General features: G+C 35.8%; 2 protein-coding genes across 12 annotated transcripts in view; one reads left to right on the top strand and one right to left on the bottom strand.

The window, feature by feature from the left end:
* Positions 1–16,548, top strand: part of LOC127864180 (uncharacterized) — a 327,718-nt gene that overhangs the window by 256,305 nt on the left and 54,865 nt on the right. The gene's annotated exons all lie outside the window — the stretch shown is intronic.
* On the bottom strand, positions 347–10,644 carry LOC127864193 (uncharacterized). The gene is made up of 4 exons (XM_052403901.1): positions 9,775–10,644; positions 9,436–9,548; positions 5,248–5,347; positions 347–608 (listed from the first exon to the last, which is right to left on the bottom strand). Exons 1-4 carry the CDS (start codon positions 9,920–9,922, stop codon positions 484–486), a joined length of 486 nt encoding a protein of 161 aa, XP_052259861.1. The 5' UTR covers positions 9,923–10,644; the 3' UTR covers positions 347–483.

Below are 16,548 nucleotides of genomic sequence, written 5' to 3'. Positions count from 1 at the left end.
GACGTCACACGAGATACGTCATAAAGTGCGTAATCAATGAATGAAAATAAAAATACGGAAAGCTGGTTTGGTAATGAGGATATAGAATAAAAAGTTTATTAGACGTTTAAACTGTACAATACGTGATATATTTGGACTCGCACACAGTTTGAAGTCATATTGGACTCGCCTAACGGCTCGTCCAATATGACTTCAAACTGTGTGCTCGTCCAAATATATCTCCGTATTGTACAGTGAAACGTCTAATAACCTATAAGTATTGACTGTTACTATCATTTAATACGTATTTATAATATGAAATTTGACTATACTAGTATACAAAGTTTGTATTAATATTTAATTATAATTAGCATTGCACCTATCACTGCAATAATTATAAGAATGCGGTACCATATTACTAGAATCAACCCTGGTATGTTTCCGCGCAAGATGTATGATACGTTGGTGGGATTTACTGCCTCTTTCCCAAAGACCAAGATCTTGTCAGTTATCAGAATGTCCAGTAGATATTTGGACAGCACAGAGAAGACCGGGCCTTTGCATCGCTCCTCGATGAAAAGGTTTAACACTAGTCCATGTGAGTGCAATGCGGCTCGAAGCCGGCGCCTCTGCAATGAAAAGAGGTTGCAGAGTAGCAGAATGTGGGCAGCCGTGAAGGGCTCCCGACAACGGTTCCAGAACGATGACATACTCTCCTGCGCCACCGAGTTACAGTGTGTTTCCAATCCTAAGACGCGTCGTGGCTCTGTCAAGCGTCATGGCTCTGTTAAGCGGTATGTCTCTGTCAATCGTCGTGGCTCTGTCAATCGTCGTGGCTCTGTCAAGCGTCGTGGCTCTGTCAAGCGTCATGGCTCTGTTAAGCGTTATGTCTCTGTCAATCGTCGTGGCTCTGTCAATCGTCGTGGCTCTGTCAAGCGTCGTGGCTCTGTCAAACGTCGTGGCTCTGTCAAGCGTCGTGGCTCTGTCAAACGTCGTGGCTCTGTCAAGCGTCGTGGCTATGTTAAACGTCTTGGCTCTGTCAAGCGCCGTGGCTCTGTCAAGCGTCATAGTTCTGTCAAGCGTCGTTGCTCTGCCAAGCGTCGTGGCTCTGTCAAGCGTCATGGCTATGTCAAACATCGTTTTTATGTCAAGCCTTGGCTCTGTCAAGCGTCCTGGCTTGTCAAGCGTCGTGGCTCTGTCAAGCGTCGTGGCTATTTCAAGCGTCGTAGCTCTGTCAAGCGTCGTGGCTCTGTCAAGCGTCGTAGCTCTATCAATGTTACAGTTCGTTCATGGAAGCATTTTGTCATTTATTTGAGTCGCGTTTTGAGAAAACTGGGCATAATGCATGTGCGTAAAGTGTCGTCCCAGATTAGCCTGTGCAGTCCGCACAGGCTAATCAGGGACGACACTTTCCTCTTTTACGACATTCTTCGTTTAAATGAAGTTTCTTCTTAGCAAAAATCCTATTTAGGCGGAAAGTATCGTCCATGATTAGCCTGTGTGGACTGCACAGGCTAATCTAGGACAACACATGCATTAAGCCCATTTTTTTCAGAACGCGACTCATTTTATAACGAAAGCATTCATGTTCCCATATTGAACCGCGATTGTTTGGAATAATGATTCAAATCGACCATATTTGTTTTGTAAATATTTCCTTAATTACCATCTCTATGGTATCAGGTTTGGTATTAATCGCATACGTATTACCTATGTATGTGACACCACATTGAAGTCTTGTCTAAGTACATGTTTAAACAGCATAGCAAGCCTAAAGTTAAATGACTTGTGTATAGACTCAAAATGACCGTTTCACAGATTTTGGCATGTATTGTAGTGTATCATTAAATGCTTTATATTAATTAATGTAAACATTTGATCTAAAAAGCTTCTGTTTAAAATCAAGAAAGAAACAAAAAAGTAACCCTCCACTGGGCTCAAACCACTGACCTCTGACGTTAAAGCGGGTATATACGATTTTGTCAAATATTTATGAATTTATATAAACTGTGTAAAAAACTTATTATATATATATTTCAATATAAATTAAAATAAAAGTTAAGAAGAACATATGTCGAAAAATGCGAAATAAGCCAAATATTTAATTCTGAAATTGAAAACGGCTGTACAGCCGAATTCGCCAGCATGTATACCATACATGTACGATGTGCATCTAAACTTAGTTTAACGGTTTATTTGAATTCCTGCAACGATATCTATTCATACGACACACGAACACTATCTCCGATCCTAATACAAAGACGAATGCTTCGGTTATTGTAGGAAAATATGTACGTCACTATCGGCTCGGGGCGCTAATTTGTTTTTGCTGCATTTTATGAAATTCGGCTTTAATGTATAATTTTTCTTGCCTATTTTGTGTTATTGTAACATATTTTATCAATATATTACAATTAAACACATATAAAAAATCGTATATACCCGCTTTAAAGTCTAATGCTTAGACCACTCGGCCATCCGTTCTCATACAATGAATGATGTATTTTATACTTTATATAAGCAATCCTCGTAGTGTCACAAAATAAATATAACGACAACAACAGAACTCCCCAGATTATTCAGTCGTTTCGCGTTGCAACAATTTAAAATTTTCAGGTTTTTAAATCGTCAAAAGATGCATAAAATGTATATTTCAGAGCATGGTAAATGCTCAGTATTACTGTTTCCTCACAAAAATCATAACTTAAACGAAAGTTTACGAATCTGAAACATTTCTTTTTAATTTTGTCAATTAACCAAAACGTGAAAAAGTCCCTTTAAAATGCATTCCTAAATTACGTTAGTATTAAATAAAATATTGTAGAAATCGCTCCTACTGGACATTGTTTTTCAAATCAAAACAACATACGGACGCATCGCTTTTGAAAAACAATATACATGTATCATAACCCATTTATGCCTAGTGGACTCTACCATCCTTCTAAATTGGATCAATTTATTTCCAAAATTAGGGATGTCTAGTATATTTATTTCTATATTTAGAATACTTCTTACAGAAATTCCATTAAGCAAACAGCGATGACTCAGATGAGACGCCGCATTGTGCGGCGTCTCATATGGGTCTACGCTGTTTGCAAAGGCCTTTTTTCTAGACGTTAGGCATAAATGGGTTAAAGTAATGCGACAGCTTTGGGATGCCTTGTTCTTTGATTGTTGTTAAACTTATGATAAAGTATTTCCTCGTAAACTAATGATGATCGTGTCGAAACACAAAAAGACACTGACTTTGGCAGTCGTTTCTGTCAAATATTGTTTTATGTTATATATCTGCTTTGCTTCTACTATAGCATGTTGTCTAAATTTCGAACTTTTAAAGACCTTGACATGATAAAGTTGGTAAGGACATTCAATGTAATGTGAATAGGACTTATCTAACTTTATAGGTCATGTATGGTTTTAGAAGTTGGTTTAATAAACCCAAATCAGTCTGTTAAAACCCAAATGAAGACCGATGCGGAATATCGTGTACTTACTTTTGGTCTTATCATGTGTTTTTCAGATACACCGGACTCAGCATGCATTCTTCTACGAGATAAACGAAACTTTTATGAACGTATCTGTTTCAATAATCTACTAGTTTTAAATGACCCGAACAAACTCTTGCCACGTGGTTGAATAAGGTGAGTGGTTATGACATACGACCCATTGTCGCATGCCGCGGCTCATAGACCATCGCTATTATGACAATATTGCATCATTCAAACCAATAGCGCTACTCGAAGGAGCCTGGATGTACATGTGATTGGCATCAATATTTTTTTGTTGCTTACCGGTATATTTCGTGATGTTCCATTCACAATTCTTTGGTATCCTAAATCTGTAAAATCATTTTAGCCTCGCTCTGGAAAAATCGGGCTTAATGCATATGCGTTAAGTGTCGTCTCAGATTAGCCTGTGCAGTCCACACCGACTAATCAGGGGCGACACTGTCCGCTTTCAGACCTAGTTAAGTCATATGGTTCAGATTTAGCTTTGATTTCAACCGATTCCTATTTCGGATTCAACGTTGAATGAAAGACATGTTGTTGTTTTTTTTCAAACCTTTATGTTACATTTAATCGTAACTGTTTTACACCTGTATTTAGTATTTATTCAGATGAGACCATCTCAAGGTGAAAAAAGAATGCTTAACTGCTTCTTGTTAATTGCTTTTGCTCAATAAACATTTGAAAAAAAATGCGTTGTTGCAGATATCAATCTTGAGAGTAGCGACTGCTTGATTACTTCTTGACATTCGCCTTTTGATCTATATGCAATTCGTATTTGTGCTCAAAAAGTGAATGTTGCTGACAACCGCTTTGAAATATTTACATTTATACCGTTTGAAATACAGACATGTCGAGAACATCTTTTTATGAAATTAATATAAATTTAAATAACCAGTTATGAATTTAAATGACATGTTCATGATGCAATATTCTGAACGACATTTAACCATGTGCATCGGGAGTTAAAAAAGGATATGGGTATAAACAATATATACATATATTTATTCCATATATTTATACATGTACTCACATTTGTGTTAATAAGACTTTGTAAAACATTGATCTGTCAATACCAAGAAATCGAAATTAAAAACATCGACCGGTAATTTAAGTTCTTTGAATCGGGAAACTAACAAAGCTAACAATGGGAAAACAATCCTTAATGCATGCTTTTAAAGTATACTCCCAGATAACCATGTGCAGTTACCGCTTTTATGAAATGTTTCGTTTAAAGGAAGTCTCCTATAAAATCTATTCTATGAGGAAAGTGTCGTCCCTGATAAATCTGTGTGGGCTGCACAGGCTAATCCGGGACGACATTTTAAGCACATGCATTATACCCCGTATTCACAAAACGCGGCTTATATATTAAGCTATAAAGGCAATCAACTAAGCGACAACGGTGCTTACATGTGTTCACATAAAATAAATATTTGTTTGAATAGAACTGAATTTCTTCAACAGATTAACATGACGAAAGAGACTCATTGGTATACAACATCCGTTCAAACTTAAAAGTCGATTGGTCGATAACACTTTCGTAGTCTTATAACATATGGAGCGAACACCATAAACTGATCTTGAAAACAACATTCGCAAAGTGCGCTTTATTGATAGTATATGTTATGTTAGTATGCAATGCGTACACAGAAAAAGAAACGCCGTTAACATTGAAATATATTGTACGATATATGCCGCGAAATTCCAACGTATGTTTAATTCTGAAAGGTAAAGATACTTTCGCATCTCCTGAACGTACTGTTTGAGATCTCATACATGCGAGAGTGAGTTACAAGGTCCATCAACACTACAGGTCCAAAAACTACCGTCACTGCAGCAAGCCTTCCCGGATCGTTCACCTGTAAAACAACGATATGAGCCTTACTCTGGGAAAGCAGAGACGACACGTTCCGCCTTGACTTGATTTTCGCTAAGAATAGACCTTTTTTAGCGAAAAATTCCGTAAAAGCGAAAAGTGTCGTCCCTGATAAGTCTGTGCGGACTGCACAGGCTAATCTGAAATAACTCTTTACGCACATGCATTAAGCCCATTTTTCGCAGAACGGGGTTTATTTACATTGATCACCGTTTTCAACAGTATACAAGTCATATCGTGGCGGCCATTTAACATACACTTTTAATTGGCTAGCTGATTTCCAATTACTTAGTACTAGTGGTGAGTTGATTAATCAGATCGTCGACGCGTCATCGACGAATTGCTGCTGACGTGACGATGACCATGAAAATTTAGAGTCAACGAAAAGTTGACGATTATTTTACCGCACGGATCATTCGATATATATGTTTTTGTGTGCAAAAGTTTAAATCTTTAAAAATATATTTTAAGCACTCAGCCCCTTGCATATTCAGCTCAATTTTTTGACAATAACAATAGTGCAGTAAGGTTAAATATTTCAGCGTACATAAATTACAACTTTCAATGTTTTCAATGAGATACAAGTACAAGTACAACGAACGCAGACAGCAAAATAAATACGAAATCATGGAGGATTTACAAATTGCAAATGCAATTCCTAATGGCAATAAGTAAGTTTTCAATCCTTATTGTCTTTCTGAGTTGTATCAAAAACAACGGTAGTGGATCCAGTGGGGCTGAAATGTTATCATGGTTATTCAGGTAAATTTTACATAATTTCGCGACCTGTCAAATTGTGTTCCTGCATCATGTAATGTCTAGGAATCATCTTTCCTCATATACTTAGTTTAAATGTTTTTTCTTGCTGAACAATATAAAGTTAATTAATAAAATTGTCATATATTAGTTGAATTCATATTGGCTTTGTAATTGAGCCTGCGGCCTCAGGCCAATACGGCTGTCTTCAGCTCAATAACAAAGCCAATATGAATTCTTAACTACGGAAGCGAAGTGTGGGGTTTTGTCAAAGGTTTATCAATTGAAAGGGTTCATTTGCAATATTGTAAGCAAATACTTGGTGTAAAAAGATGCACTCAAAATGATTTCGTATATGGTGAACTTGGCCGTGTAAATTATCAATGCAGGAGATATATTAATATAATTAAATACTGGATAAAACTTTTGAGAACATCAGATAATAAATTTAACAAAAAAGTTTATTTGACTTTATTAAATGATAGTATTGAGTATCCTAACAAGAAAAATTGGTGCACATTATTAAGGGATATACTAAGTAATTTGGGATTTTATGATGCTTGGCTTTTTCAAGATGTTGGAAATGAAAATATGTTTGTATCAGTCGTAAGACAAAGATTGAGCGACACGTTTGTGCAGAATTGGAATGAGCGACTTCATACTTCTACTAGGGCAAATTTTTATAAACATATCGCCGTTTTTCAATTTCAACCGTACCTGAATATATGTAATGTCAACAAGTTTCGAGTAAATTTATCAAAATTACGTATGTCATCACATAGATTAAATATCGAGTCAGGCAGATGGGCTAGACCTACACCAATTCCATTAGACCAAAGAAAGTGTACTGTTTGTAATAAACTCGAAGATGAGTTTCATTTTATTCTTGAATGTACAATATATACTGAACTGAGATCAAAATATATTCCATTGTATTACAGAAAACGACCAAACATGTACAAATTTATCGAGCTAATAACATCAAATAATGAACTTTTAATAAAAAAATTAAGCTGTTATATTTATCAATCTTTTAAGGTTCGAACGCATAATACATATGTGTCATCAATTTGATGTATTCTGAAATGTTTTGTGTGGTATATATCTTGTTGTAACTTTAATTGCATTTATTATGTACTGCATATTAATTGTTGGGATAGTACCGCATATGAACCGTGTTTTTTTCTGTCTTTGTGTTTAAACGGTCGCCTTTAATGGACTGTCAAAACTGTATTTGAATGTATTTAATCAATTGCCATTATTATCTTTTTAATGAAAGTTATATTATAGTATCGTATCTGTTCCTAGATGTATTCTACGACAATATGGCTGCATTTTTAGAACTGTTATGCACTGATTTACAACTATTATGTCACATTAAATACTATACTTGTAACATCTATATTTTCATAGAGCATATTACAGGACCTTTTGACCATCTACATTTTTGATTGCGTAGGTGGTCTGTTTAAGGTTTATTAAATGCTTGTTTTTTAATATCAAACGCAACCAGTTAAAACGTTTTGTTTCTCGTGTTTGTTTAACTACATACACCTTGTCATAATATCATAATATCAGTCTAATTAAATAATATGTTGTACTATGAGCAGAGCCTTTGAGCTGCCTATATTTTCGTTTCGCATAGGTAGCAAGCAAGGGCTAATTCTTATGAAATTGATACAAGCATGAAAAAAGCATAATTGATATTTAGTTAAATACTGTGTGCTATCACGTGAAACGAAATTTTAGTAAAACGTGTTATTATTATGACAATTGTCCTGTGAAGACCCAATATATGTACAATAAGCTTATTTGATATGTTGTTGTCATAATTAAGCTCCATTACAAATGATGTAATACGACCTATTCAATTACATATATACTATCAATAGTTATTAATATAATTATACCTATATTTTATTATACATGTATGAATTGTTGCAATGAAACGTATGATTTTTTTATTTCTTTTTGTAAATTCATGAATTATTTATGTTGTAAACACTGTATGCTTACTTTGTCCACTTGGGCTTTTGGCCTTCTGGATGTGTTGTTTAATAATAATAATAATATATAAATGTACTAGTAACATACGAATATTCATAATTAAACCGACTATGTTAATCCGGATTAGTACAAGGTATTTTTATTAGAAAATCTTGCTTATGAAGACCTTATAAATGTAAATTACAGTATTTTTGGTATATTGCATTAAATTGAGTTTATTAGCCTCATACACTCTGACGCACTTAGGATATATTTAATTACATGTATACTTTCGATAATTACTTATGCTCTAGTGTAATGTATAATAATTCATAATGTATAATAATTCATGTATGCACCGTTGTAACCAAACGATTTTATTTCTTTGCATAACTTTATTTTGTATAATCATAAACTGTGTATTGTGTAAACACTGTATCATGTAAGCTTGCTTTGTCCACTTGGGCTTTTGGCCTTCTGGATGGATTGTTTAATAAACTTCATATTTTATGAATTCAACTAATCAATAACATTATAAAACAACCCCTTTAAACCTATCAGCGATCGTAATACGGATGTGTATAGCGGCTATAGCCAATTCATTCAAGATGTCGGTCAGAGAAGAATTTGTTCCCTTTCCATGTCAAGAAACTATTATCATAAGGTACATATTCAAGTAGATATTTTCATATTCTTCTGATAATGATCATACAAGTTTTTCTTTTGAAATAAAATTACTTTTTAAAGGTCTGTTTTTATTTAATAATCTGTATTACTCTTCACTCTGTACAAGATTTGTTGTAGTTATTGGGGTTTAACGCCTTTTTCACTCAGTACGTAACATTGCAGCCAATATTTCAAACACAAAGCAAGATTTTTAAGCATGTATTCATTATTAAATCACAAAACACATAAGGAATAGTCATGATAAAGTTCTTTTTGATAAAATATAGTAATATAATGTTAATATCAACAAAAACATTGGTTAAATATTAAAAACTTATTTTTTTGTTAAAAAAAGCTGATTAATTGATTAATCGCTGATTATGGCCTCCGATTAATCGACTCCGTTTTGGTGAACCGATTCCAATCACTTAGTACAAAAGTTAGTACACATGCTTTTATCAGATCTGTTAACTGCCCTACTTGAATCAGAGGTATGGGGAGAATGGTCGTATATATATGAACACATCACTTGCGAATGTAAATGTTCGTCACATCATTAAAAAACAAACTGCAATACAGTTTTGAGATGTTCACTGCTTGCTACTACACTTGTACAGTACAGGTGAGATATGACATAATGTTGAGAAAGGTATACAAACTGACCACAACTTGGTAGATCTCCTTCTTGTGCCCAGTTTTTATTATGTCGTCAATGCAGCCGTTTGTGATGTTGTACCGTTTCACGTTCTTGCCAAAACGTGACGCCACGAGGAGTTCTACAATGGAAGAATGACGTCATTGACAGAGATACAGTGGGCGGAACGGTTTCTAACACGTTCTGACCCAAATCGTTCAGTTAGCAAAATCTTTAAATCATGAATTTGATTTCTTAGTGACGCGGAATAGTAATGACACACCATGACCGGGATATTTAATAACTATGTTGTGAATACTGCCACCTCCACACATGAATTGTAAAATGTAAATTAGAATTGTACGTACGCTTCCGTTTGGTCAAAATACACACTCGTGTATCGACTACTCGACCCGGAAACACGATGCTGACGTCCATCTTTTCAAGGTCAAACAAGTAAAACTTATCGTAAATTTCCATGACCACTGATCTGTTGTCTGCTTCGTAAAACCTCATGTTTGCATTGCAGGCCACCTACTGATGAATATAACGCTTGCAAGTATGACGCACGATATTTTGTTATTTTTTGAAAAGTTTACTTAATTGGACTGTTTTGTAATCAAATTAATCATGAACGTATCTTAAGTATCGAATAATTTTCAGGGGGAATGCAACATTTTACAAAAATATGGACGTTTTAAGTGTAGAAAGAATAATAACATAAAAGAAACTCAATACAAAATATTTGAAAACAAAACTGTAATTAATGGATTATTTATATGAGCCGCGTTCTGGGAAAGACTGGGCTTAACGCATTGCGTAGAGTGTGCAGTCCGCAGAGGCTAATCAGGGACGACAGTTTCCACACTGAAATTTCGTCTAAAAGAGACTTTATTCTAACGAAAAAATTCAACAAACGTGGAAAGTGTCGTTCCTGATTAGCTTGTGTGGACTGCACAGGCTAATCTGGGACGACAATTTACGCACGTGAATGAACCCTGCTTTTCACAGAACGGGGCTCATATAGACGTCATCATTATATGTTGTCGAAATTCATTGAAGCAAATGGGAGCAATACACATACAATTAGCAAAGAGCGAAATAAAAACCGTCGTCTAACAAGTTCTCGGATGGCGCGGTATTCCAGTCTGCCGACATCATACACGCCGACTATGTTCGGCGAGTCCTCTCCCGCACTGCCGGCCACGAACAACGCATCCTGGTGGCCCAGTGGAACACGTCCTGTGGAGACAGACTTTATTGAGGCTACCGGTATTAAAGAATAATTGTTAAGTGTTCCGAATGATATTGCGGTGTATTTTACTTGATAGCGAAACAATTAATATTTCCTAAAAACAATAATGTGTAACATTAAACATTTAACTAATATAATTGTTATGGTGGTCCGCCGGAAAACACTTTCTGTTTAAACAGACTTTATTGAGGCTAATTAAAGAATAATTGTTAGTTTTCTTAATGCTATTGCGGTGTATTTTTACTTTATAGCGAGGCCATTGAAATGTTGTTTTTTTTCTCTGCGCACACAGTCCCCGTTGTTGTTTTATTGAATAATATGTGTAACCTTTAACTAATATAATTTTTAAGTTATATTATAAGCAAATACGTTTCTCTGAAATATTTCTTTACAATAAAAATAAATATAAATAAGCTGTATGTTATTAAAGTCGCGAATCAAGAGGACTAAACATGCGCTAAAAATAACAACTTGAACTAAATAAAATATAATAAATGACGTTAAAATTAAAACGAAACCGAAAACGAAACCGGAAACGAAACAGCCCTAACAATAGGTAAAATATAATTATATATGAGCCGCACTCTGCGAAAATGGAGTTTAATGCATGTGCGAAAAGTGTTGTCCCAGATAGGTATGTGAATCTGCACAGGCTAATTACGGACGACACTTTTCGCTTTAATAGAAATGTTCGTTTAAAGTAAGTCTCTTCTAAAGTAAAATCCAGTCTAAGCGACAAGGTTCGCCTGTGCTGACTGCATGATCTAATCTGGGGTGACACGTAACGCCTGTGCGGACTGCATGACCTAATCTGGGGTGACACGTTACGCAAATGCATTAATCCCCGTGCCTGTGCTGACTGCACGACCTAATCTGGGGTGACACGTAACGCAAATGCATTAATCCCCGTTTTACCAGAACGAGGCTAATATATTTTATAATTATCGCTACTTACTCGATCCTTTCTATTGGCGTCCTGGCCCACCGATCTGTGGTCCTCTTTTTGTCCCGGGATCGAGCCCACACCCTGAGGTTGTTGTCATCTGCAATCGTTACCACCGTTACCATGTCAACGGTGCGCGCGCGGGTCAGATAATGTGTGTGTTCCAGACGATCTTTCTCCTGCCGCGAAGAGCGGTGCACGATGCCGTGAAAATATGTCACATCTTGTAATCTTAATCGTTGATACAGACCAAACCATGAGTAGTTGAATAAATAACATTTTTGTTCCTAACCAAAGTCCTATTATTAATTTATATATTTATTCATGTATGTATGTAATTTTGTATTTATTTATTTAATAAATGTTATTTGTTTATTTTTCAACGAAGAACTGAAATATTTTACGTAACTTGTATTTGGTAAGCCTTCTGAATTGTTACTGCATGTAAAGATTTTACATGGATAAAGATATGTGTAAAACCCCGAACATGTTTCAAAGGAATAATTACCTGAAGTGTGGAAAGAGCTGACAAAGGCGATGGATTCGTCGCTCATATAGTAGATATATCTGCCGTTGGCACTGAAGTTTATACTGTGGATGTTGAGATGCTCGTCGGCTAAAAGAATGAAAGTTACACAAATGAGCCTCGCTCTCGGAAAACAGGACATACGGTCTGTGCGTGAAGTGTCGTTCAATATTAGCCTGTGCAGTTTGCACCTGCTAATCAGGGGCGCAACTAACCGCCTAAACTGAATTTTCGATAGAAAGAAACTTCCTTTAAACGAAAAAAAACGTAAAAGCGGAATGCGTCGTCCTTAATCAGTTTGTGCTGACTGCACAGTCTTATCTGGGACCACACTTTACGTACTAGCAAGAAGACCCGTTTTCCCATAGCGAGTCTCTAATACATTCTTTATCTTAGTAAATACTTGTATTCATATGTAGGATGTGCTCTTATAAATCAGTATTAATTAATCAATCGATATACGTATTTCAAACCATATATGTCTTTATTTACATACGTTGAATAGAACGAAGACGGTTGCCATTAAAATCCGCGTAGACGATTTCGCTAGTTACATGAGAACCGGTGTACACGACGTGAGTTTTGTCAGGGCAGATGTGAGAACCCATGATCTCCCAATTCTCGATATCAAAGCCTCGCCACGCGGGCATAAATGTCATGGAATCAAGGTCAAGAACACGAAAAAAGTATCCATATGAACTTATCAACGTATCTGTCTCGACATTTTCAAAGGAAAGATAAGAAAAGATGTTTTCATTTTAAATGTTCGTTCTTTGACATAATGATTGTATTCATGTTCACTGAAGTAAATACTCTCGCAGAGGATGATCCGGGACGACACTTCCTGATAAACTGCATTTTGTGGCGAATTTATTAGCCGTTGTTAGAATGAAACGTTTTAGAAAATTACGTGTTTACACTTACTTATTAATCCAGTTTAAAAGGGTGTATCATATAACATACTAGTAATGACATGCTATGTCGTGAAAATCTGAATAAATAAAAACGATGACGCATATCATAGTGGATGATATCACACTTCTCATGAAACACTAATGTCAGTTCTTACTCCTATACAAGTGCTTATGTATTTGACATCTGTATATGATTGTTTTGTTAAATAACATGAAGAAAATGTTGTCAATTTATAGAAAAAAAAACTTTAAGAAAGGCTTATTGAAGCCAAATAAATAAGAAAAGACCAACTATTTTTTATTTTAATAAATAAAAAAATGGTTAAAATTATTCATACACAATTTGCAATTATGCATAATTTTCTTCGACTGAAACTAATTGAAGTTCTTATGAACCTGCCTTAATATAACTACATGTACCTGTCAAATATCAACTTCAAAGGAACAATGTTGTTATCTTTTCAGTGATACATTGTATGCTGATTACCTGTGCAGGAGGAAAAAATGAAACCAGATACATTATGGACTCAAATTTAACCCAGAAAAAAGCTAGGAACTTGCATTTTTCTTTACCAACATGACCCCAACCTTTAAACAAAAGCAGACAACTGTACTAAGCATTTTGTATGAATGATGGCCTTTTTTTCACAGAATATGCATATTATTAATGTTTAAGTTTGCGTACCACCCAAAATATTTCCTATGTCCCTTGACATATTGCTTTAATATTTTGCATACTTCTTTACCAGCATGACCCCAACCTTTAAACAAGAGCAGACAACTGTATCAAGCATTTTGTAAGAATTATGTTTTCACTTAGAATATTCATATTATTGATAAATCTATGTTAAAGTTTGCGTACCACCTCAAATATTTTCAATGTCCCTTGACGTATTGCTTTCATATTTTGCAAACTTCTTTACCAACATGACCCCATTCTATTAACAAGAGCAGACAACTGTATCAAGCATTTTGTAAGAATTATGGCCCTTTTTGTCTAAGAAACTGAATATTTTCTTAAATTGTGAGTTTAGATCCACTTGACTTCTAAAGTATCAAAGCCATTGCTTTCAAACTTCAAATATTTTCTTACTACCATGAGGGTACTGTACCTGGCAAGTTAAATTTGACCTTGACCCCCCCCCCCGCCCCCCCCCCAAAAAATAATATTTTTTTGCCTTTTTTTATTTTTGAAAGATTGTCTGATATATGACCACACCCCACATTATACCCCCGCTCAACCCCTCCCCCGCCTTACCCAACCCAATTTTTTTTCTATGAAACATGGTTAAAAAACAACAAATATATATATTTACTTTATTTTCGAAGGACAGTCCAAACATCCCACTCAAGCTATTGCTATCAAACTTGAAAAAAATCTTATTAGTTTGTTTTATGTCTTAACAAATGTTCAATAGATTGTTAAAAATATACCTTGACCTTATTGAACAATTTGAATAATTTCCCCATGATGGCCTATGTTATACTGTCAAGCACTCGAATAGTCGAGCGCGCTGTTCTCTGACAGCTCTTGTTTTCTTTATTTTTCATTCAAACATACATTGTAGATGGTTTCTATGTTCGAAGATTGTTATTTCCTTTTGCCATGTTTTTGACAATTTATTTAAAAAAAGACTCGTGACTAGAGATTGCAATTTTTCTCGTTGTCGAAGGATGATGACATCACTTGTTTTTTTTCTTTATTCCTTTTGTCACATGTTATAAACTATCATATGTGTATATATTATGCATTTATCTATTAATACATACTAAAAAAGGTGTTGTTTGTTCAACATTTGGATGAATGAGAATGAATTTTGTAAATAAATGGTTAACAAAAAATGGAGAAAACAATTTGGGAGTTCAAAACTGAAAATGTAAAAAAAAAATATTGTACAGTGAATTGTATTTAAACTTTAATGATCAGAATACCACAATACTTAGAAATATGCGAAGGAAGAAGAGAAAATCAACATGTCAACACCCTCAATCTGCGCAGAAAGCGTTAATTTTTTCATACACTTGTCTTTTCTTTCATTTTAATGAATGCCGTTAGAGTCCCGGTATAGCTACGGTACATAAGAAAACCGTCGCTCTGCCGGAATGCCACCGGCATTCACCGGGGCTCCGCCGGGGCATTACCGGCGACGACCGGGGTGAAACCGGGGCGTTGCCGTAGCTCTGCCGGGGTCTGATACCGGTATAGACACGGTGAGTGCCGGCGGTGTGACGGTATACCGGGGCTCAGCTGGGACGCTGGCGGCAAAAACCGGGGCTTGACCGTGATAAGCCGTAGCCAGTCCGGGTTGACCGGGACTCTGCCGGGCTTTTGACCGGCTTCAACCGAGTCGGCATCGGGAAATAGTGTGACTGCGTTCAAAAATGTCTACGAATCATCCAGGTCCTCGCCGGTCGACCGGCGTTAGCAAACCGGGATGAACCGGGGCTCTACCGGCAAAAGTGAGAATTGGGCTAAAGTGGATTTTCTTTTGTATACACATTACAAAGGAAGAATGAGTGTTTTCCTGATCTATTAATTATGTAATAGAAAGCTATTTTAGACTATTGAAAGGTATTTGTTTGACGCCAACAATAACAGTTTTTTTGCGGCCATGTTGTTGTTGTATATCTTCACCGCCTAGACGAACCTCTACCAGATATGTAGAGTTGAACAAAAGGTTATCGTTCTCATGACCATGTCGTATTGTCCTCCACCGTCTATGAACACTGTAGTATATACACAACTATTGTCTTTTCTTGCAGTCTCTGAGCTTCTGCACTCAACCGCTAGGGTCCATCCGTATAAATTCAGACAAAGGGAGAAATTCTGACAAAACATCCTAAATGCATTTTACGTCACACTAAACCTAGCCTCAGGCCTTCAGCGCCTACAGCGCTTTGATTTAAATAACGTGGCGACCGTGTCCTTGCTTTTTCCAGCAGTGCAGAACCTGTAGTCAAAATCGCCGTTTAGCAGCGGTATGCCTATACATTGTTTACCTGCAAACAGGAATGTGAAAATGAAGGTTATATAATCTTTTTTATTTAAACCCTATAACATCGGAAACTTTGGCAGTTGAATCGATTCTATTACATAGCAAGAACATCTTATTAATGTCTTTTGAGATGATTCTAAGAGCGCACCCCGAGTGGGGATCGAACAAGGGATAGCCCGGTCGCAAAAGAACAACATATCGACTGCATCACTGCGACCTTATAAGGAATGAATGCAAATGCAGCCTGAAAACTACCAATGCTTTGCAATGACCGATAATTGTGATATGTTTGCATGGGTTTAGTTGTTGTTGTTTTTGTTATAAAAAGAAAGTAAATAAAAAGTAGGTAATTTTAAATGTGGAAGATACATTTTAAATATGCATTTTACATTTCAAGTATACATTTTCCTTGAGAGGTGAAATGACGTTGTGTTTATGAATTTACAGTGAATCAGAACTGATTGTTGATAAAAAATTTCCGATATTCTTTGTTATTTCATTTCATATC

The sequence above is a fragment of the Dreissena polymorpha genome, chromosome 1 (genome assembly GCF_020536995.1).
Source record: "Dreissena polymorpha isolate Duluth1 chromosome 1, UMN_Dpol_1.0, whole genome shotgun sequence".
In the NCBI taxonomy this organism is placed as follows: domain Eukaryota; kingdom Metazoa; phylum Mollusca; class Bivalvia; order Myida; family Dreissenidae; genus Dreissena; species Dreissena polymorpha.
Note: the sequence above shows the minus strand (reverse complement) of the source record. Positions and strands in the feature narration are given on the sequence as shown.